This window comes from Petaurus breviceps, unplaced genomic scaffold, assembly GCF_028583685.1.
Source record: "Petaurus breviceps papuanus isolate PSGF00001 unplaced genomic scaffold, PetGlider_PUasm1.0 79, whole genome shotgun sequence".
NCBI lineage: Eukaryota > Metazoa > Chordata > Mammalia > Diprotodontia > Petauridae > Petaurus > Petaurus breviceps.
Window position 1 is genome coordinate 25,485,023 of NW_027186523.1, and position 25,130 is coordinate 25,510,152.

General features: G+C 34.5%; 1 protein-coding gene across 1 annotated transcript in view; it reads left to right on the forward strand.

Moving 5' to 3' along the window:
- The window catches only part of LOC138175717 (voltage-dependent calcium channel subunit alpha-2/delta-1-like), a 429,557-nt gene that overhangs the window by 300,142 nt on the left and 104,285 nt on the right, over window positions 1–25,130 (forward strand). The window contains exons 8-9 of the mRNA XM_069106216.1: window positions 9,054–9,212; window positions 13,596–13,700. Of these exons, the coding sequence (XP_068962317.1) occupies window positions 9,054–9,212; window positions 13,596–13,700 (264 nt within the window). The remainder of the gene's footprint in view (window positions 1–9,053; window positions 9,213–13,595; window positions 13,701–25,130) is intronic.

A 25,130-nucleotide genomic window follows, 5' to 3' on the forward strand; every position in this document is an offset into this window, starting at 1 on the left:
GATCCTTATTAATTTATTTTATTTTTAAAATCTTCTCCAATACATAAATGAGATAAATAAATCTTTTTTTCTAGGTTTTTGTTTTTGTCTATCACTCAGTAGCAAAATTCTGCTAATTGAAATGACATAACAACAATGTTTTATAACCTTTATTACTATAAAATTCTTCTTATATCTTTAAATCCTTCATGCTGCAGTTTAAATTCGTTTTATATGCCTCTGGTCATAGGTTATGAAATTATAGAGCATCAGTGACAGAATGGATGTTGGATATTATGAGGAAACTGTATCAATTTGCAGACCTCAGCTTATACCATAGATCTTTTGTTTACAAGTCCAACATTCATCTGACTTAAAGATGGTGATTCTTAACATTTACATACTAGCCCTTCCTTTACTTCTCAAAGTTGTTTAGCCTTGTTTATTATTTTGTTTCATTTGTTAAAGATCTCTTCTTAATTCCTTATTTGTTATCTGTGGTTCTTTATAAGGATATCTCTACTGGACATAGTACCATAGTAGGAGTCCATTTTATAAACATATCACTAGAACTAGTTTTTCAAGTTGTGTTAGTTTTGAGGATAATTTAATAATACCAATTCTTATTTGAAAATTCAGCAACAATTATACCCATATATGGTTTGTGTTGTGCTAGCTGAATTTTTTTAAAATCTGCATTTCTTATATATTATTTAATTTCATTAATATTTTCTGCCTTAAGTATTCAACAGATAAAACCCATTTCAACAGTATTGTATTGTAAGACTGAGTTATACATCCAAGTCCTTCCAAAGCTATAAGGCATAAGAAATAATTACATGATTTTAGTGAAGCAGAGAAAGCATGGTGAAATGCTTCCAGAAACAGAAGTCAGGAAGACCCCAGTCCAATACTCCCAAGCAGATTTCAAAGAAGTTATCTGAGAATAGCCCAAATCAATTTTTACAGCAAGTCCCTATATTTGGGAAACTTCTTACACCGATTAAAAACACAGGTCTAGACTAAATTTTAAACAGAAGTTATATCAACATTTTAAAAGGGTAATTTGTCCAACCTTCTTTTTCCTGAGTGTCAAAATAGTCAACATATAGGTGCAAGTTTTTTTTTTTTATAACATGCATATATTTCCTACAATAACATAAATTTCTATTCTTAATCTCCTATAGTTTATAGCAGGAGTGTTCTATATTATTTTGGATTGAGATAAGGAATAAAAATGAGGCATACAGAAAAGTAATCTGAGTTTAATGAAAAAAGTGTGATATTCATAAAAATTAACATTGCTTGACATTTTCATTGGAAAAACAGGCAACACTGAAAAATCATACATACCTTCAGCATAGTCACATACTTTAGACATTTTGTTTTTTCCTGCAGTGCCACCTTGTGGTCGAAACTTGATCTGTGCTTAAGATTTCTTCTATTCTTGACTACATAATGGATGAATGAGATTGCAGTGAGTTCTCTAATATTTGGACTTCTGAAAAAATGAATAATATACCACAGCAGATAGAGGGTTTCATTTAAACTCTTATATTTGTTAGTCTCATATGCCATTTCTGTTTGAACTCAATATACCTACTATGAACAAGGCACATAGGTTCAGAAAAGAAAAACTAATTCAAACACCTCTCAATCAGATACATTTAGCTATGGACCAACTTTTTTTTTTCAGTAAATAAGAACATATCTAAATTACCACAAATTAACATCTAAATTCAATATATCTAATCCATGTTGTGAAGTTGGAATACAAAATTACAAAGTTAAGTAAAACATATTAAGAATATTTTGTTTTGTTTCTTCTTTCTCGTTCATTCCATTAGTTATAATTCTTCTTTACAACTTAACTAATGTTTAATGTGAAAGTATATGTAAAATGTTTATCGGATTGCATGCTGCCATGGGGGGGGGGGAGCAGAGGGAGGCGGAAAAAATTTGGAACTCAAAAAATTGTGGGACTGAAAGTTGCAAACTAAAAGTAAATAAATTTTTAAAGAGAATATAGAATCCCAGTAATAACAGTTATCAATTAAAAGAGATCTTTTTTTCTTTTTCACTTAACTTGTAACAGTAGAAATATAAATTAACATTTTTATGTCATAGACTTATTTGGAAATATGGGGAAGTCATGGACCCTACTAAGGATGATGTTTTTAAATTAGTAGAATAGGATTACAAGAAACAAATTATATTGGAGTTAACAAAAAATTTTTTCAAATCACAGTCCTCAAGTTAACCCATGATTTAGAGTAATTAATGATGGCATCAACCTCCTTAATAATTGCTTCAAAACCCACTTGCAGCTTAACATCCTTCCCATTTGCCCTTCTCCCCTTTTCCAGATAGGAGAATAACTTTTTTTAAAAGTTCCTTTAATCTAGAGTATGAAGTAACATTTATTTGGAAATTAGCCTTGAAAACTGCACATAACTTTAAATCTAGGAAACAAATAACCCCTTTTTATTGTCCTCTGTCAACCTTAAATTCAGTGATTCATCTATATTTTTTTCCTAGTTGATGGATTTTTATCATTAAAACTAGGAGACAGCTTGGTACAATGGAAAGAGTAATTGATTTGGAGTCAGAGAGGACTTCAGTTTCTATTCTGGCTGTGTTATTTAACTTGAGCAAGTCATTTAAGATATCTGAAACTTAATTTTCTCATGGTGAAATTATAAGGTTGGATTGTGTTGTTCAGTCAGGTCTGCTTCTCTGTGACCCCATTTTGGGGTTTGTCTGGGCAGAGATACTAGAGTGGTTTGCCATTTCTTTCTCCAGCTCATTTTACAGATGAGAAAATTGAGGGGGGCGGCTAGGTGGCACAGTGAATAGAGCACCAGCCCTGGAGTCAGGAGGACCTAAGTTCAAATCTGGCCTCAGACACAACACAAAAACTAGCTGTGTGACCTTGAGCAAGTCACTTAACCCCAATTGCCCTACCTTCCCCCCTCCAAAAAGCAAAAAAAAAAAAAAACACAACTGAGGCTAACAGTTAAGAGACTTGTACAGGTATACACAGCTAGTAAGTGTCTGAATCCAGATTTGAACTCAGAAAGATGTCTTCCTGTTTCTAAATCCAGTCCAATCTATCCACTGAACCACCAACCTGCCCTGACTTTGTATTATTAATGAGTTTGAATTAGTTGGCTTCTGAAAAGCCCCTTCCAAACCTAAATCCATAATCATATCAGCCACACCTTACATCACCATTCTCTTTCTTTAACAAAACAAAACACTCACACTGATACTTATTTTGAAAAAAACTTCCTGTAACTTCCTCCAAATATACTAAAGCTCAAATATTAAATTGCTATTATCTTTAACTACATGGAAAGGCAATTATGTGGCCCCAGTTGTCCTTCTTACCTTTTAAAGCTACTCAGTCTGATACTTCAGAAATTTTCCAATGCCCACTCGCCCAACTGAAGATTCATTATTCAGCCTCAGATATTCTGTTAAGGTGCCAAGAAAACTAAAATGGAATTTTAATATTGAGGGTTCCACCACCTCACATTTTGAGACTGTGCTTGTGACAACTATTGATCATTGTTCATCATTCTCTACTTCTGTTTTTCATAAAACCTCTATCCCAGGGCTTAAATTATATGCATAAGATTCCATGTGGTTTAAACCCTGGATATGAGTGTGTGTGTGTGTGTGTGTGTGTGTGTGTGTGAGAGAGAGAGAGACAGACAGACAGACAGACAGACAGAGAGACAGAGACAGAGACACAAAGGGAGAGAAAGATCTATTCATCTTGTGAGTCCTCATTGACAGTAGACATTAACTTAGGGCTGAAGATTGTCTAACATCAAACCATGTATATACCAGAAAGTATAGTCATGTTCATTTGAATTCATTTCCATTGAATTGAATTTTAATCCATTTGAATATGAGTAATATACATATATGTGCATATACATAAATGTGTATGTCAAATCAATAAGTTATGAAAGATTTATAAGTGCTTGTTCTGTGCCAGTATACTATGCTAAGCACAGGAAACACAAAGAAAGTAAAAAACTGCCCTTGCCCTCAGGAAACATAGTCTAATGGGAAAGAAAGCATAAAAACCACTATCTACAAATGAGATATTAATGCAACATAAATTTGTTGCAAAATATTTTCTAGTTAAGGAATGAGAAAGTTATAAGATATTTAATTTATATGCAATGCTATAATTAGGCATCTTTCCAGCTCAACTAAGAAATAGGAAGGTTGCTGTCAGGTGTGTTGGAAAACAGAGGTCCTAGGACAATAACATGAGTGTGGAAGACAAGGAAGTCATCCCACCCATCTCCATCCCCACCCTCCCACACACTCTTTGGTTGTTGCTCTTCAGTTGTTTCTAACTCTCTGCGACCCCATTTGAGATATTCTTGGAAAAGATGCTGGACTGGTTTGCTATTTCCTTCTGCTCATTTTACAGGTGAACCTGTGGCAAACAGGGTAGAGTGACTTGTCCAGTGACATAGCTAGTTTGCATTCAAGAAGACGAGTCTTCCTGACTTCAGGCATATCTTAGATTATTAGATATTATATTATCATATATCTTTATTATATTATATATAATATAACTGTATAATATAACTATATTGTATGTTATATAATATGTTACATATGTTATATAAAATTATATATAGATATTATATATCTAATATTATTAGATATCCTAGATATTTTATAAAATAAGTACTTCTTCAGGCACATCTTTATACCATGTCCAGGGAAATGGGGCAAAGTGAAGAGAAAGCTGGCCTTGGAACAGGAAAATATTCCATCTCAGACATGCATTGTCCCTGTGACTCATCACTTAACATTTCAGAACCCTTGGCCAACCAAGACTATAATTTGCAGAGAAGGTGCCAACTTGCATCTGTAGGAGGAGTTTCTTGTCTGCGAGTTCCATCAGTGAACTCATAGGTGCTGACTCTATTCCTTATCTTTATACCATGTCAAGTATGAATTCTTTATTATTTCTAATACTGCCTAGTTTTTCTTGATCATGATTTTTAAATCCCCCTATATATAGTGAGAAAGAGCCTACTACAATTGAAAACTCTATCATCCAAGATGATTTTTGCATAGAGCAAAACTTTTATTGTTCAAAGATTTTCATTAATTCCAAAAATTGTCAGATTAAATCGTTACTTTATAAAAGCAAACAAATTTTGACAGATAAGTTTATATGAAGACAGAATTATTGAGTGCAATCTGTTTATAGTTTATGAAAGCCAAGCTTAAACACAAACAATATAAGGCATGTGGTGCAATGGCAATCTTTTTTTCTAGTCCTCAGTTTTCACAAATATTACTTTTAAAAGTATTTTAAAAATATTTTAAAAGATCTGTTTTGATCTTTCTGTCATGAAAAATAGAGGCAATATAAGGATGGATATACTCAGTTTTCAGGTTTTATATCTATCCCTTGCCAGTGCCTCTTTTTTTTGTTCTATTTCTACACCAACTATGAATACAAGCTTCACTTTGGTTAAAGGAGTGTAAGATATTGTTTTGGGTCTTAGGCTTGAGATGTTAGATTTTCAAAGACTTTTAGGGCAACCCCCTAGAAGTCAAATAATTTTAGATTGACTGAACTACACAACAGAAACCAAGGGAAACATTTAAATAGGAAAAACCAACAGGTTTCAATGTATTGGAATATTGTATTGTAGCTAATGAAAAATTCAAAGAATAAAGAAAGGTGGGGGAAATATAAGTAAAATAATGTGAAATGAAGAAAGCAGAACCAGGTTATCATTATATATAGTGCCTGTGGAGTGTGGGGGAGAGAGGAGGAGAGAGGAGAGGAAGACAGAGAGAGAGACAGAGAGAGCAGATATATATATATATAGATATAGATATAGATATATAGGAAGGAAACAGAGGAAGGTTGTAATTGCTATAGCTAGTTTTATGTTAAAGGCTTTTAAAAGTTTTATTAGTTGTAAATGCAAGCTTAATTGACTTCATTATTGTTTGATGCTAAATTTACAATAAAATACATATTTAAGAAAATCATTTTTGGAGGATAGCACTTTTAGAAGTGAGCAACAAGGGAATGAAACCATTATTTATGTCATTGACATTTTATATTGCCTATTTCTATAACACATTAATATAAGTAAAAAAAGACAAAAGAATCAAATGAATGTATTCATATGCTGGTTTATTGCATAAATAACTCTTGGCCTATGCTATTGCAGTCAAAATAGATTTTTAAAATGTCTCCAATGGGGAAAAAATTGTTTACTTTATCAAATTATCTTAGAGTATCTGTTTATCTTCTTTGAAATGCATTTGAATATCAAGAAGCGATAAGAATCTGTGGGCATAATTCCATAAGTTATCCTACATATGCAGTCCTTGCCAAAGTTTACACTTTGGTTCAAGTGGTCTTTGAACATTTCCTTTCTTCTCCTTTAAATCATTCTTTATAGACTCCTATTCATTATGTGACCATTGAAAAGCCACCTTCCCTTGAGGGCAGCTAGGTGGCAGAGTGAATAGAGCATTGGTCCTGGAATCAGGAGAACCTGAGTTCAAATGCAGCCTCAGACACTTGACACTTAACTAGCTTGTGTGACTTTGGGCAAGTCACTTAACCCGAATTGCCTTGCCTTCCCCCTTCCAAAAAAAAAAAAGCCACCTTCCCTTCTCTGAGGCTAAGTTTCCTCATCTGTTAAATGAGTGAGGTGAGTACAACCTCTTCCTCCTAGTCATCATCATCATACCGTGTTCCCCCAATAATAAGACCTATCCCAAAAATAAGCCCTCCCCTTACTGTGTAAGATTCCTCTAAAATAAGCCCTCCCCCGAAAATAAGCCCTATTGAGATTGCTACTGTAGTGAAGGTGATCCCCTGCGCTATACGCTACATTACGGTACCCTCTGTATGCACCGTCCCCCCCGCCCCTTGTGAAATGCACACCGCGCTCCGAGCTGCATCCAATCAGAGCTGCAGCAGTAAGCATGTCATCCTGTTCTTTATTGAATTCATTATTAAATAAAGGTACATTTTTTTGTTCACATTTACCTGTTTATTAAAATTGCTGTCAATGTTCATTAAAATAAGCCCTCCCCTGAAAATAAGCCCTCTGGTGTTTTTCTGTCCAAAAAATTTAATAAGACAGTGTCTTATTATCGGGGAAACACGGTAGTAAGCATTTATACAATGCCTTCCATGTGCTAAGCTCTCCTCAAATACTATCTCATTTGATCCAGACAACTCTAATAGATAATTTTATTATCATTAGCATTTTCCAGTTGTGGAAATGGAGGCAAACAAGAGGTTTTGTGACTTGACTAAGGTCATGTGACTTGACTAAGGTCACATGGCTAGTTTCTGAGGTCAGAGTTGAACTGAGGTCTTTCTGACTTTCCAATGCTCTATCCACTGTCCCACCTAGCTGCCATGATTGCTATAGTCTTTTTCATATCCAAATTTTGAGATACTGTGATTTGACAATAAAAGATTAGAATACTTCAAGGAGAAAGCAAATTATATACAGATAGGTTAAAATGTGTATGGCTTACTGCCATGTAAAGAATATGTGGACTGATAATATACTGAATATATTGGAAAGATTAAGGCAAAAATATTTTAAATTTAAAATATGTGATGTGTTTCTACATTTTGGGACAAGTAATTAAAGACTTCACATATAGGCCTCATTTTACCTAAAAATCTTTGTTATCTAGAGAAAGTCACCTAACCTCTCTATGCCTCAGTTTCTTAACTGGTACAATAACTAAAGTATATTTTTGAAATTCTTCTAGTCCCAAAGTCAAATGAACATGTGATTCAGAATTTAAATAGAATATGGTACTATAAATATAAGTTTAAACTTCTGGCTTCCAAACACCAAAATTCCAAAAGAACCCACCTTCTATTTTGTTAATTAAAAAAATAAAATGATTTCTACCTGAGTCCACCCTCTCCTATAAACATTATTCTCTTATGTTTCCATGAATTGTGTTGCTCTCACGTGTAGACATGTAGTGCAGGCCACTGGAGTCCCTCCGCATAACAAGGCACTTTTCTTCTAAATCATTCAAGCAGAAAGATCAATTCACCCCTTGGAGATGCCCTTTGTACATGCAAAACTCCAGGACACAAGTGACATAAGACTTCCAACAAATTGATATTGCCCCCTTTGCTAACAAGCAACCCGGAGTAAATGAATTGCTTTGCTTGTCAGTCCTCAGACAAAAACTTCCCGAATATCTTCACATATCTTTCCACTGTTTATATTTTTTTAGGTTCTTCAGGAAACTTCTTCAGTATAACAGCCTAAATACACACTTTTGGATTCTTTTACCTTTTGTGACTTCATTCTCTGAAAGCAATATGTTGTTGTCACAGAGGGCTTCTTTTTATGTAAATCTGAAGCATCTTTTGACCTGACATTTTCTTAATCCATAGGCATTTGCTATCATTTAAGTATCAGTGTGTGCTCACCACTGACAATCTCTGTGGTCTTACATTTTGCCTCTTCTTATAAATCCAGATGGGTTCACCTGTCCTGTTATTCGATTGTTCTAGAGTTAAGTTTAGTGCCCAAGATGGCACCAGTTATTGGAAACATCCATCTTTAGATCCGTTAAATCTCTACACAGTTGTTCAGAAGTAAATTCTCTCAACAAGCCTCACCTAACTAGGCAATGGAATATTGAATTTTCCCTATGGAATTCTACATATTCAAACAACCTTGATTATATCTTCCTTTCCTAAGCTTTCATAGAATCATAGATTTTATACAACAGTGAATTGAATAGGAACTCAGATGAAGGTGCTAGTCCAACATCCTCATTTTACAGATAAATGAGATTAAGTCAAATGGTGTAGTTCATATTGCCTAGGTAAAGTACTGTTTAAAGCTTAATGCCATTATTTCCCCCAACCTACCTATTTGTGATTTGCCTATGTACTCAGATTTCCTTTTAAAAGATAAGATAATCAACCTAGAACCATGTGCTTGGAAACATAAAAGGGAAAATGGAAAGGAAACCAGGAATTTATTTTGCATATGTGTTGTTTTGTTTTTCAGTTTAACAGCAATGCCCAGGATGTGAGCTGCTTTCAACATCTTGTCCAGGCTAATGTAAGAAACAAGAAAGTGCTGAAAGATGCTGTGAACAACATCACTGCTAAAGGCATCACAGATTATAAAAAGGGCTTTAGCTTTGCTTTTGAGCAGCTGCTAAATGTAAGTATCCATATCACTTCTCAAATGATTCCTAAACCATAGAAGCAGAAGGTCAATGTCCAATTTCCAGATTTGATTTGGAGCAAAAGCCAATAATACATTTCATCTACCATTGGTTGAAAGCCAACCATCCCCCTTTTCCTTTGCTTTGCTTCAAGAGCATGATCATTTTAAATAGGAAAACATCAAATTTTTTCACTCCTTTTAGAAATATTCCCTAACTTGGTTTGTTTCCCCATCTCAAACAATCGAATTAGAATTGCATTTAAAATCAAATTAGTAGGGAACGGCTAGGTGGCACAGTGAGCAGAGTGCCATCCCCAAAGTCAGGAGGACCCGAGTTCAGATCTGGCCTCAGACACTTAACATACACACACACACACACACACACACACACACACACACACACACACACATAAATAAATAAACCTAGCTGTGTGATGTTGGGCAAGTTACTTAACCCCATTTGCCCTCCAAAATGAAAAAAAAAATCAAATTAGTATATATTGAGTGATATTTGGTGAATACTGAATAGTATACTGAAAGTAGAATCAGGAAGTCCAGGATTCAAATCCTGCCTCAGTCACTGACTAGTTTTGAAACCCCGGGCAAGTCACTTGCCCTCTCAGGACCTCACTGTCCTTATCTATAAAACCAGGGTTTTAAACTTGTTGGCTTCTGATGTCCCTTCCATGTTTAAATCTGTGATCCCTATGAATAAGTTAGATGTGCATAAAATTATCCAGGAAGGCAATATTCTTTGGGGGTTTTTCAATTCTATTTATCAAACCCTTCAAAATGTATACTAAAGGCACTAAATACAAGTCTGTTGAGTTTGTTTGTCTTGAATCTTTTGAGAATCTTTCCTCAATTTATCTATTACACTTCCAGTGACATTTTCTTTCTATCATCAGTCATTGGTGAGTTGACTTAGCTTTAAGCATTCTGTTTTGGTCACCAAAGTATTCAGTGGTTTTTGAGTAAATAATTCCACTCTACACACTGTGGCCACTGACAATATAAAAGAAGAGAAGCTGGTGAGTGCCCAATAGAAAAAGAACTACAAGTCCCATAGTGCCTTTAGAATGAGCTCAGCAAGAACAAAAATTACCTTTAATTATTAAAGATATACATTGCTCTTTGAATCGCATCATAGAATCTCCCAATTGGAAGAGATTTCAGAGGTCAACTAATTCAACCTCGACATGGAGGAATCAATCACCTGTATAGAAATACTAATAAGTGGCCATTCAGCTTCTTTTTAAAGATTCCTACTAATAGCTGAGTCTGACTATCTGTTCAGCCAACTCGTTTCATTTTTGGATAGCTCTATAGAGTTTTTTTTTTTTCCTGAACCAAAATCTGATTTTTTGCAACTCCCAATCATTTCTCATTTTTCCCTCCGGGGGCCCATCTGTTTTAGTATATAGTTCCTCTAACTCTTGTGTTTTAAACTTAATAAGTATAACTGAATGCTCTATTATTATACCTTCACTTATTTTTATTTCACTTCCCCATTTGCCATTGGTTCTATCATTTCAAATTGAAAGATTATTCTCTTTAGTAGAGGGGGGGAAAAGAAACAAAATAATATTTCTGTTTTTTCTATGTAGTGTGTTATGGTCAGCTTACTGATGATAAGTACTAGTTAAAATGATATCATTATCTTTTGACTTTTCTCTCCCCAAAAAGAAAAAAAAAACAATAGCAAACATGGGTACTGATTCAAATTAGAGGCATTCAATTATTATTTAATATAAAGTTATATTGATATAATTTTTTAAAAAATATCTGTTGATTTGGGGAGCTGACCAATCACCTTTCAGTTTATTTTAGCTCTACGTTATTTAGAAGAAAATTAGGGTAAAAACATAGATAAATATCACAAGTATCTTTGATTCCACATATTAAACTTATTTCTTTGTTTAAAAAAATAAGAGAAATGCAATATTATTTATTTTAACTATCAACAGATTTAGAAATATTTCACTTTTAGAAGTGGAAGAGAACAGTATTTTAAAGTGTAGTTTTTTTCAGCCCTGAAATAGTAATCAAGTTTTCTGGGTCATAGCCTTTTAATTATTTTGGTTTGCCTTTCTGCATTCCCTCTAGTTTTGCTTATAATAGTCTGGTAATGAGGTGCCTGAAACCAAATGTAGTATTTCAGAAGCAATCTCTCTAGAGAGGAAATATTAAGTCCCAGATTCATTACCTGCTGCCTCTGCATATAGGATCCAAATCATATCGGCCTTTTGTGCCAACACATAACATTTGCAAATGCTTTTCTAATATGTGCTCAGTTATTCCCAAGGTCTCTCTCAGAATTTCTTCTTTCCATTCTTTTCTTCTATATGAAATATATTTGTTTTTTTAAAAATTTCTCTCAATCATCATGTCTTGCCTTTTTCAAGTCGAATATCATTATGATCTCTCAAATGCTCCTACCATTTCACATTGTAAGATAGAATTTCCATAATCCTCATTGGTCCCTGAACCATCTTTTAATTTCTTGCTGTTTGGGAATTGCATTCCAGCACAGTGCATCCACTCTTCCACATCAGTGATGAAGGCATTACATAGAATTAGACGTCTCACTGATCCCCATGGCACCACATTAGATACCAGTCTGAATTAATTCTACAAGGAGTTGTCCCTGAAATATTATGCTTTCATAGGGTCTACACTATTATGAGCCTGAATTTCATTTACTTATTCATTTTAGTTTTTTTATTGACATAATAATTTCCCTCCAATTAATTCTCTGTAAGTCATTCATTCATTTTTCACATGCTTCTAGTTGTAACTTGATTAAAATATACAACAATTTTACTATATCATACTCTGATATACTGGAGAATTTAGTGTTCAATAAGTTATGAACAGTGCTAATCTCAGGCATTACAGATAGAATTTATCTTACTGTCTGCTCATCGCCTATCCTAGTACACAATGGTCTCATCCCTTTCCCCTTTTTGCATCAATATCTCTTCTAAGGAAAGGATCTGAAAATGTGCATACCAATATCACTGATACATTTTAATAATCTGACAGATGACAAAGTTTAAAACCAAGTAAATGAGTGGTAGAGTTCTCGGAATCAGTAAACCTATGACAGGAGTAACTTGGAGAAAATGGAGTCACGACTCTTTTACTGCCAAGAAGGTCGTTCACCAAAAAAATGACCCATCATTTCAAAGTGACAAAACTCTTCTTTTTTTTTTAAAGCAAACTACTTTTTTTCTTAGAACACATTTATGCCAGTAGTTTGATTTTTGCAATATTATCTTAAAACTAATTCCTGCAAAATTCTGCCATGTAATAATATCATTTAATGAAAAGCTCTTTTGTTCAGTTAAAAACACTTCCCGTATAGTTCTCTCTGTATAGCAGAAAGTAAGATTTATTTGTCCCTTGAAAATTGGGAGTGGGGAGCAAAGTGAACCTACAAACATGCATCATGTATGTCTAAGTTTTAGGTAAGTATTTAAATACAAACTCTAATAATGATTGTACATGTTTATAAACTAAAATATTGAACTTTTTAGAAAGATCAGAATTATAAATTGATTAGCTCTTTGCTACTTACTATTTTGGCAAATAAAAATATTATTTAATCTTTTTCATATAGTCTTTTTTTCATAAACCTCAACTTCCTTCTGAGGGAACTTTTTTTTTCTTCAGATACAATTGTAAGGTTTTTTTACATTAATTTTGTTGCCTCACTTTTGTGTAGTTAAGAGATATTGCTCTCCTGATAAAGAAATGAATGTGTGAATTGCAAATTAATGGATAACCAATAGCAGTGATTTGCTATTCACAAAGGTTTTGAAGTACTTATAGCAAGTATTTCATAAAATTACAGAAATTGAGAGTTGGAAGAGACCTTAATGGCCATCTATTCCACGGTGGCTTTTTAATCTGAATTTTGTTTAAATTTATTTGTTCCTTATGGTTGCTTCAGGTAGTAGCCAACAACCTCACAACTGACATTTATATATTACTTGGTAAGGTTTTGCAAAGAGCCTTCTTTTACCTGGGAGGTAGATGTGGCTATTGGTCCTATTTTACAGGTAAGGATACTTTCAGGGAAGCTCTTTTTGATATAGTCTAAATAAGTAGCAATTTCTTATACCTCTTCTATTTGTTGACAATTTAAAACTTTAAAAACAATTATGAAGCAACATTTTCCTTGGGTTGATTTTTTTTATTATCATATTTTAAGTCACCAAAATTCCTCTAAGAATCTATCATTACCATGAGGGTGTAAACCCCCTCCAAGATTTTTGGTTACAATAAGATATGTAGTGTCCTTGCTTCCTAGTTGTTTCCATCATAAGGTCTTTTGTATCCTAAACATAATTTGATTATACATATGTTTTGCAGTACAACGTTTCTAGAGCCAATTGTAATAAGATCATCATGCTGTTTACGGATGGAGGCGAAGAGAGAGCACAGGAGATTTTCACCAAATACAACAAAGACAAAAAAGTAAGTACCATTTTATCACTTTTTTTTGGAAAGCTCTTCTAATTCTTTTTGGTTGTAAGTGGGAGTTAAGGGTAGGTTGGGAAAATATTGGTCACCAAGAACTAGAGGATGATGTCATTTCTTGAATTAAAAATAACTGATATTTGAGTATACATTAAGTGGCATGATCTAGTAGGGTTCAGCATTGCTTCCTCACATTTTCAATGGATCTGTGGACTTTCTCTTCAACCGTGTAATTATCAAGCCACCCCATCAGTTGTTCTGTAAGTATTTATTAAGCACTCACTCACTATGTACTGAGGATACAAAGACAAAAGCTATATAGACCCCAAGAAGTTTAAAGTGTAACTGGGAGACAAAACATAAACAAATATGTATACCTAGAGATAAATAACTTTTTATGATATATATGTCATGTGTATGTATATGATATAAATATATGCATGAGCACTCACCAATATATATGTTATAAATAGAGTAGATGAATATGCCTGTAGAGGAGAAGACAGTATCAGCTGCTCATTGCTTTTTCATCTTGTTCAATTCTATTTATATTTTTTTAATTTTTTAAATATATTTTATTTTTAACTTATGGGATAAAACAAGTATTTCCATAACACAGTATATAATTAAAAATGATTACACACGAAACTGCAAGTCTATTATGTAAAACTTGTTATTCTTTTTAAAGCTGTCATGTAAATTTCTTCTTTCCCTTTTTGTTTCTTCCGCCCCTCACCCTAGAGAAGGCTACCATTAGACACGTGTGTGTATGTGTATGTGTAAAATTATTCTATACATATTTCTATTTACCAGTTCTTTCTCTGGCTGCAGATAATGCCTTCCTTCACATGTCCTTTGTAGGTGCTTTGGTTATTTATAATAGTCAAAATAACTTATTTGCTTAAAGTTGTCCTTAAAACAATATTGCTGTTACTGTATACAACATTCTCTTGCTTCGGCTTATTTCACTCTTCATGTAAGTCTTTCCATGTTTTTCTAAGATCAAGTCATTGTTTCTTATAGCACAGTAGTATCCCATCATAATCATATACCACAACTTATTCAGTCATTTTATTTAATCCTTATTCACATTCTCTCATAAATCCACTACATGATACAAGATATTGGAAAGTTCCTTTGTTTCTCTTTACATTTGCTTGGTACCAATAATTTAGTAAAATGGATTCAAATATTCTGATATTACTGAAAATAGAAGCTTCACAGATTCAATCCTATCCCTATTTCTATAGACTCCAAAAAGAAGGAATGATCAAGGACACAGGGAAACATGGAAGACATAATAGTTACACAGACACAGAGATGGGGAAAATTAGAAAGATAACGTAAGACAATGAAAAGAAATGAGCAAGATACTTTCTTTAAAAGGAAAATTACTATGTATTATATTCCAAAAAAAATCTGGAAAAAACAAAACCCTCATGCTAAATTATATAGACTCACTTATACTACACTCATTTTTAGGATTTAAATAGTACATGATCACTGGGAAGCTGTCTGCAATTTTAACCAATTTCCCTTTGAATTCAGGCCTCAAATCCAATTCTTTCCCCTCTTAAGAGCACAGAGGTCAGCAGTAATATTGAAACAGTGTGAAAGTTGAAGTGTTTGAAAATCACTTGCTAGCATGATTAATGGTATGCTGGCATTATCCAAACTGGCAGCCATTCTAATACATTGGGTGAACTTGTAAAACATTCTGGTCCCTTCTACTGTCTAGCAACATATGCATCCCATCTGCAGTAAAGCAACACTCAAAACAAATGAATCCCAATTGCAAACATTTGCCCTCTACAATCTCTATTTCTTATTTTAAAAAATCCAGTGGCACTTTTATGGGGTAGTCAAATCAAAAAGGATGCTTCTTTTTTTAAAAGGTACCAGAATTAAATGATAGTGTTAGTTTGCTCAATATGAATACCCCTAAATAAGTTTGGGATTAAGTCCTGGGTTTTCAATCTTGTTTATTATAATAGAAGCATCAGCTCTGTTATAATTATTGTTGAATTATCTATTATCTGTCCTGATCAGAGAATAGAGTGATCATTTTATTTAACTCTTCTGATAGGTTGATAGGCAATTATGCCATTCATGGTTTACCAGCTTTCAAAGAATTCAAATACAGTAAAATTCACTTAACATTAAAGCTATATTGAACACAGCTTAATCTCCCTGTGGAAACTGAGAAGATACCTTAGTTCAAAGTGGCTTCAGATCATCATTGTAAACATAAATTATCATCATATTATAGGTGTGTGGTAAATGCAAGGTCATAGAGATTTTCAGGGAAAAAATGCTACATAAACCTGCTTAGTATATTTTGATGCCTTTTGACCAAACTAATTTTATGTTCCATTAAATCTTATAGTCAGAGTATTGTTGAAGTGCAAGTAGTTTCTCTTTAAAAAACAGCAACCGCTATGTTTATCAGGTCTGAGTTTGCCCCTTTGAAATATGTCTTAATTTTCTGGAGAGGGGAACATCTTTGGCACAAATTGTAATTTAAGAAGAAAGTACAAGGAGTGTATTGTTCTAATTACAGAGATGTGAAAGGATCAGCAGCAGTAAGTCTTTGAAGGACCTTTTCATTTCTAACCTTGTTTCACCTTACTGCCCTTCATGTACTCTGCAGCGTAGTGAAGCTAGATAAAGAGCTGCTCCCTTTCTGACTCTGCCTTCTATCCCCATATGCTGGGACAATACCACCACCCCCTGCTCACACACACACTCTCTCTCTCTGTCTCTGTCTCTGTCTCTGTCTCTGTCTCTGTCTCTGTCTCTCTCTCTCTCTCTCTCTCTCTCTCTCTCTCTCTCTGTCTCTCTCTCTCTTGTTCCTAGCATGGCCTGCACAACTCCACCAATCTCATAAGATCTCTCCTCTTTGAGGCCTTCTCAATCCCCCTATGTCATAGTGATTTTTTTCCTTCTATTTTACTGCATTATTTTGTCTGAAAATTTCCTTTGCCTCTGTCTTATGCTATCTTTCATTGTACGTAATGATGTCTCTGCTATATCTTTCTAATGACAGTTAAGCAAGGACAATGCCGTTTTTCGTCTTTGTGTCCCCAGAGATGACTGTCGTGCCCCAAGCACAATCCAGCTTAATGTACTTCATAAATGTTGAATGACTTTGGACTAGCTGTCAGAAGTCTCTGCTGTGCCATTTGTTCTCATTGTGACCTTAGACAAGTAACTGAACCTTTCTGGACCTCAGTATTTTTATCTGTGAAATAAGGAAATTAGACTACATGGCTTCTGAGTTTCCTTCCACTGATGAAATTCAATGTTGTCAACAAAATTTATGTGAATTTTCTTATGCTTTAAAAGAAAATAACATTAAATTCAACAAGTTTTTGTTAAGTGCCTTACCACAAACCAGGAGCTTGTGCTACGAAATTAAATTAAACAGTCCTTTCTCTAATTAAGTTTACTTTGTACTTTATTTACAGATAAGTAAAGATATGTTTAAAGTAAATACAAAAATAATTCCAAAGATCCACTACTAACTGGGGAATCAAGAGAGGGCCTTGAATCAATAAATCAACACGAGTTTATTATGGGCCCATGTGCAAGACACCAGGCCAGGTACTGGGGATGCACAACAAATGACGCGTAAGACGCTGTTTACAAAGACCCCAGAATGTGTAAGCAGATGGCACTTGAGCTGAGTGTTAGTGGGAGCTGGAGTTCTTGAGATGGAGGTGAGGAGAGAGACCATTCCAGGCATGGGGCAGGGGGGAAGCTTGTAACAATGGATGTTGTCATGTCATATGTGGGGAACAGCAAATAGATCTGGTAGACTGCATGATAGCACCCATGAGAGCAGGAAATATGTGACCATTCTGGAAATAGAGGCTTGAGCCAAATATAAAGGGCTTTAAATGCTTTACAGATTAATATATAGTTTATCAAAGAGGAAATACGGAGTCATTGAAGATTGTCTAGCAGCGGAGGGACACCATACCTGTGCTTTAGGAATCTCAATCTGACAACTGTGCGGAGGATAAATTGCAATGGGGAGAATCTGGATGCAGGGCAACCCAGCAGGAAACTTTTCTAGTAGCGGAAAGGGGATGAGGGCCTCAGCTGGCTGTGGTATGAATGGAGAGAAGGGGACATGTTGAGTCAGTAGAAGTAACAGGACTTGGCATTTGATTTAATAATGAGGAACAAACAAGAGTGGATAATGTTGGAAACCAACAAAGTTTTTCAAGCTGATGAGCTATTATGTAGAAATAAAATTTTTTTCAACATAGCTACTTTATCCATAGCTGCTGTATGTTCTTTAGTTTTAATATCTTTACTCTATCAGGAATCTCACATGACTGTGAATTGTGGGATACCGTGATCTCAGAGGAATCAAAGTGGGAGCTAATCCAAAGACAAAAAGAAAAGGCATTTTATCAAGCCCTTATTAGGTGCCAGACACCGTGCTAAGTGCTATGAATACAAAGACAAAAGCAAAGGCAGGCCCAGATTTCAAGGATCTTACATCCTAATAGAATAGAGACAATACATATACTAGAATGGTACATGATCCAGATGAGAAGGATAAAGGACTGGCAGAATTAAATAAGGCACGTTTGCAAACCTACGTTTAAATATGTGCATATGAAAAAGGGTTTGCATTGAAGCCAGACAGCTACACACAGATATACATACATGTATACATGTATACATGTGCATGTATCTCTGACTAGACCTATGATTTCACTGATATAGGAACCCTTTGATAAGGAGCAGCCCCTACTATTTATCTTCTCTAAAATTTATGGGCTTGGAGAGCTGCTCAGGGCATGCAGAGGTTAAATGGCCTCCCTGAACGAGGTCACACAGAAAGTAGAAGTCAGAGGTGGCACCTGAACCCAGGTTTCCCTGTTTCTAAGGCTAATTCTCCATTCACCATACCATGCTAAACTTATGTGTATGCAGCACATATGTGTATACATACACATATAACTGAAATAAGATGAATTAAGAATCAATACTTTCATTTTATTTTTACACAATTCTATTTCTGGAAGTAAATATTATTTATCTAAAAATATTAAGTAATAATTAAGCTAAAATTATAATATAATTATATTTTATATTAAATAATACAATTATAATAAACAATAAATAATAAAAAGCTAGATATCTAAAAAATATTATTGGTATTCTAAAAGATTATTTTTTTCTTCATTCCAGTCACTTTACTGTGCAAATACATTATTTAAGAGATTGTGTATTGGGGGGCATTATTAACAACTAAATAAATGACTCACCTTATGCAAAATCTAACCAAGTAATAGAAGGATTTTCCTCTCCCACTGTTCAATTATATTTCTGACAGCTGCTTTATAAAGCTACACATGCCCTTTTTTAATACCAAGGCATTGTTTAATTTCAGGAGAGAATAATTTTACAAGTGCAGGGCATTCATTTATAATAAACAGGCAAATACAGACACGTGTGCATATATACATATATGTATGTGTTGTGCATACATATATTGTTCTGCACGTGCATACATTATGTATGTTTGTATACACACACATTCATTTTGTTCCTCAAACTAGATCCTTAAGTTAGCAATAAATAGCTCATTTCAATATGGTGATAATAACCCTTTTACAGTTTAAAATGTGCTTTACTTATAACTCTTTTGATCAATAACTTCATTTTACATGTGAAGAAACTAAGCCGGTGCTTTGCCCGGGATCACACAACTAACAAGTGTCAACACCTCCATCTGAACCAAGGTCTCTCTACTCTAAGTCCTGTGTGTTTTCCCTGGTGTCACACTATAACACTGCTCAATTTGGAAACTCCAGATGAACATTTAAAATGGAAGAGTGGTGTTATCTGTAGCAGCAGGGGGCATACTGTTGCTTTATTATCACTTAACTGGCCTGTGTTTAATTATATCAATACATCATCTCCCTGTCTGAATCACGGACATACTGTTCAAAGGGACTGTCATGAAATAGCAATATTCGGTATAATTCAATGAACATTTATGAAGCTGAGTCTTTGTCCCGAGCACTGTGATCACTGTGATAGATTCTATGGAGAGAGACAGAGAGAGATCAGCCCTGTCATCCAGGATTCTAGTGACAGTTTATATCATATACTCAGATAAGTACATATAGAATACTTTCAGGAGGGAGTAAGCCCTAACAACTAAGGGAATGATGAGAGGTCTCACGTGGGATTTAGCAACAGAGTTGAGGAGCACATTCCAGTCATGAGGAACCATGTGTGCAGAGGCATGGAAATGGGAGTTGGAATGATAGGAATGATGAACAATTAATAATAGGCCAGGTTTGTGGGAACAGAGAATGAATAAAGAGAAATAACTTGAAAAAAGAGTAGGAAGTCTAAAATTTATCCTAGAGGCAGTAGGGAACCAGGATTTTACACACTATGGTAATAGTGATCAGAAATACGTTTTAGGAATTCTCATTTGACTATTTTATGGAGCAGAGATGTCAAACTTACTTCCTGTGGACCGCATAAAGCCCACAAACTCCTAAGTGTGGCTCAAAACAGATTAAAATATAACTGGAGGGGCGGCTAGGTGATGCAGTGAGTAGAGCACTGGCCCTGGAGTCAGGAGGACCTGATTTCAAATCCAGCCTCAGACTCTTAACACAAAAACTAGCTGTGTTACCTTGGGCAAGTCACTTAACCCCAGTTGCCCTAAAAAAAAAAGCAAAAATAAAATATAGCTGGAAAATATTTAACACAATACATAAAAATATAACAAAACATAGATAATATCACTATATTAGTAATATTATAATTATCATTCAATATGTGGGCCTCAGGGATCCTTATGTATGATTTGATGGCCCTTATTTCTATTTGAGTTAGACACCACTGGTACAGAAGATGGATTAGAGAAGCAAAAGACAGGAAACTGGAAGTACATTTAGGACTATTTCAGTAGTCCATACAAGAGCTGATGAGTACAGTATTCCTGTGAGTGGAAATATGCAAGATACCATGGAGGTAAACTCAACCAGACACGTCAACTGACTGAATGTGGGGAATGAGGAAGATGGAAGAATCAAGGTCAACTCCAGAGTCCCAAACATTCGAAGTGTAGTAGGTTTGTTTGGAAGAGGGATGGACTTTAGAGGAAATATAATGACTTTTGCTTTAGAAAGGTTGACTTTATTATGCCTACAGGACACTCGGGTTAAATATTCCACAGAGTTTTTAGTGTTATAGGAATTCAAAAGTGAGAAGAGCTGTTAATATAAATTTGAGAGTAAACTGCACAGAGATGATAATTATGGGACCTGATGAAATCACTAAAGAGAATGAAAAGAGAAGAGAGACCTGGCCACACTTAGTGAATGAAAAGATGGTGAGAGACAGGGCAAAACAGAAAACAGACAAGTGTGGGTGGAGGGAGGGACAGAGACAGAGAATTATAGAAGAAAAGTGTGGATAGGTTACAGTGTCAAAAGCTGTAGAGAATTAGAAACGTGAATTGAGAAAAGACCATTGGATATAGCAGTTAAGATGTCATGGGTAATCCTGGAGAGAAGAATTTCAATTGAGTGGTAGTGTTAGAAGCCAGATTGTAAAGGATTGAAAAATGTGTGAGATAAAAGAAAATGGAAGCGAGGTTAAATAAATGGCCTTTGTGTTTTTTGTTTATTTCTTTAGGATGGGGGAGACAAACATGTTTCTAGGCAAAAAAGAAAAAAGATAAATCCAGTGAATTTAGATTCATTAAAAATGAAACAGAAGGAACAATCCAGTGGACAAGTCCCTTAGAAGGAAATGAGATCAAGAGAAAAAGAGAGGTTGTAATAAGACTTGGCAAGGAGCAGGGCCATCTCTTAAAGTATGGAGGAAAAGAGAGAATGAGAAATGATAAAATGATGTTTTCAACCTAGCGTATTTTGATACTCTGGACCTGGCCTTAAAGTATATAATTTTTGGAATCTCACAATGTGACCTTTGAGAGAGACGGAAGATCTAATACCAGAATCATCAAGGATGGCTGTCATCTGATAATGACTTTCCTGAATTGGGGCCTACAAGCAATTTTTTCAGAAGAGTTTTCTTCCCCCTGTGTTAAGCCTCTATCAAGTGACAAAACAAATAACACTTGTGTTTTTTTGTTTGTTTGTTTTTTAAATATTATTTTCCAGGAAGGATCCAGACAGAAATCTATCACTAATAAGTTTGCAGGCCAAACAGTTCATGGGCCTTTAGATCCTGCTTTCTTTTTTAATATCATGCCTTAAGAATATTGTGTGTATACACTAAGTGAAAGAGCTTATTACTTGGAAAATTGCTTTTTGTCCTTAGCCCAGCACAGTTGATCACCAATTATATTCCATTATCAATAACTCTTAAAATATTCTCAAGACAATCATTAATCAAAACTGAAAAAGTTCCTACTGGTTTCTTATGATACTTATTATAGATACTTTCTGTGTAATGAATAATAATGAAGTCTTGTAGGAATTATGGGGGGAGTGGGAAGAATAACTTTTTTTCTAATAATTCTATATAAAGGCTTGGATTCAAAGATGTCCAAAATAGTTCAGTCTATCAATAGATTAATGCTAACAGCAGGGCTAGTGGTATTTTTTTTTTTTTAATGAAATCAGAAACTACAAGCTCGCATTCCTCTGGAATGTGTTTACCAAACATTTTCCTCAAAAAATGTGATAGATATGATGAAAAATATCCCCTTTTCACAGGTGAGGAAACTCAAACTCAGAGAAATAAAATAATCTGCCTCCTAAACATCTAGCAGGATTTGACTTTGACGCAACCTTTCTTTACTTGATGCCATGCTACTTCTTTTCTTTTCTTTTTTTGTTTGTTTGTTTGTTTGTTTTGGAGGGGGGGAAGGTAGGGCAATTAGGGTTAAGTGACTTGCCCAAGGTCACACGGCTGGTTTTTGTGTTAAGTGTCTGAGGCCATATTTGAACTCAGGTCCTCCTGACTCCAGGGCCGGTGCTCTATTCACTGCACCACCTAGCCACCTGATGCAACGCTACTTCTAAACTTATTTATTTCTTAGAGTCCTTTCATTTAGTTTTCAAGTCTCTCCCAGGTTAAAAAAAAGTTCACATAACCCATTTAAACCGTTTTACTAATTTTAAAGTTAAGATAACATCACTCTTTACAGAGCACATAGCTGAGATTAATTAAATAATACCACTATACTCTCTGAGTTATTTAATACAAGCTAAAATATTTGAGAAAGCTAAACCATTAATATAAAATAATGCATCATGGAGCACAGGGGGGGGGGCATTTAGTTCCTTTCCCTGTCCCTAGAAAACAGCAAATGTTTTCTTTAAAATCATTAGTAAAATATTCACTTTAAAACTAAAACAATGAATAATGAAAATAATTAAGAACACTTCACCTATTGTGTTTGTTTATTTTTATACCCTTTTCACATTTGACTGTTTTCTATAATCTATGGTACAGTATTAAAATGAATATCTTTGCAAGTTTAACTGATTAAAAATCAGTCATGAAAATTATTGTGATATGATCCAAGATTCTGACACAACTGCAAGGTTACTGCTATTAACTAACTTATTTGGAACTTTCCAAATGCTAAATTTTCATTTCTTAAGTATCCACTGTCTGTAAAAATTCTGAAGTGTTTGGTAAATATCCATTTGCTCTATTCAATTAATTTTAAAATGTATTAAGCATCTACTATGAGGTAATTATGATAATACTAGTTATAATAAACAAAAGCTACCTTTTATATAGGGCTTTAAGGTTTGCAAAATGAGACCATGGAGGAGACAAAAAAAAAACGTCTCTGCCTTTATGGAGTTTATGTTCTGGTGAGGGGAATAAGACAAATTCATTGTTGTTGTTCACTCATGTCCAACTCTTCATGACTCCCTGTACCAACACTGTCCATGGGGTTTTCTTGGCCAAGATATTGCCTTAGTTTGTCATTTCCTTCTTCAGAGGATTAAGGCAAACAGAGGTTAAGTGACTTGCCCAGATCACAAAGCTAGTAAGTGGGGCCAGATTTGGACTCAAGTCTTTCGGACTCCAGGCCCACCTAGCTGTCTTCTAAGACATAGTTATAGATGACTAAATATGTATGCCAGACATACATAATCATGATTTCATCACAAAATAAGCTCTTCAATTTCCTACCCCTATTAAAGCTATTGTGCATTTTTTAATTTAAAAAAAATCATCATTTCAAAATCATAGTAAAATTTAGAGAAAATTCTTTTTTGAAATCATGCCATTGTTTTATGAATCCATTTTTGCTTCCCATTGCTTTCTATTTGGCATTGCTAGGGCTATTGAATATTTTATGTATGTTGCCAGCCACATCACATTAGAAATAATTCAGAGCATTCCAAAGCAGGGCAACTGGGATTCATCAGTATAAATGGATAAATGAGGACAGCAGATGTATGACACACTTTAACAAGGGTGAAAAGTTCAAGAAATAAGAATATTAAAAAGTTGTTTGTTTGGGTTTTTTGGGGGGGGAGTGAGAACTGCTATTCTTGGATGCTAATCTGCCTAATTATAGATAGGTATTGCTTTAAGAATGAGTCTCTGCTCATCTACAGCTGTGTCAAATTAGAAAATATTTGCCTCCCAATCTTTACCTACATTTCCATTTCTCACAGGCTCACTCATGAACAGGAATTTCTTACAAACGGTGCCAAACTGAGATGAACAATATAATCGAATCCAAACAGGTGAAGGGAGAAGGGAGAAAATTAGTACCAGACATAACATTGATGAAGATAATTCCCAGGATCAGTGAAAAACTAAAAAGCATTTTGACTTGGCTTAGAACAACCCAAAGGCCGGTGCAGAATATAAAGGCATGTTACTTTTGTCTGTCTAAAGGGCAATTTGCTTATTTCAAGTAGATTTATAATTAAATCTGGACACAAACTCCAAAGATATGCTAAAATTCCCAAAAATAAACTTTTAGAATTTTCACTAAAACTAATGGAACAGAAAGAGGAAAAGAATAAGACAGGGAATCATAGTCACCATTATTATTAAGTGTTTTCACAGTGGAATAATTAATTGTAAAAGGAGTTGTCCTCCAAGAAGAAAGATATTATTCATTTTAAATGTTACTAGTATTTATATTTTAAAATGTATGTAGAAGCAACACTCACAATTCTTCTGAATTAGGTTGCCAGATGGGAAATGGAAAGCAGTAACACATGTTCTTTAAAAGTAGCCTTCAGAAAGCCAGTTTTGTGTTTTTGCTTTTTTTGTATACAGTGTAAAGGAACATTTAACAATTATTTTCCAAGAGTTGGTGAAGAACATAATACTCGTGGGAAACTATCCACCAAACATCTGTTTTCTCTGCCAATCTTCCAGAACAGTTAAGAGCAAAGCCATGGGGGGAAAAGTGATTTAACCATATCACAA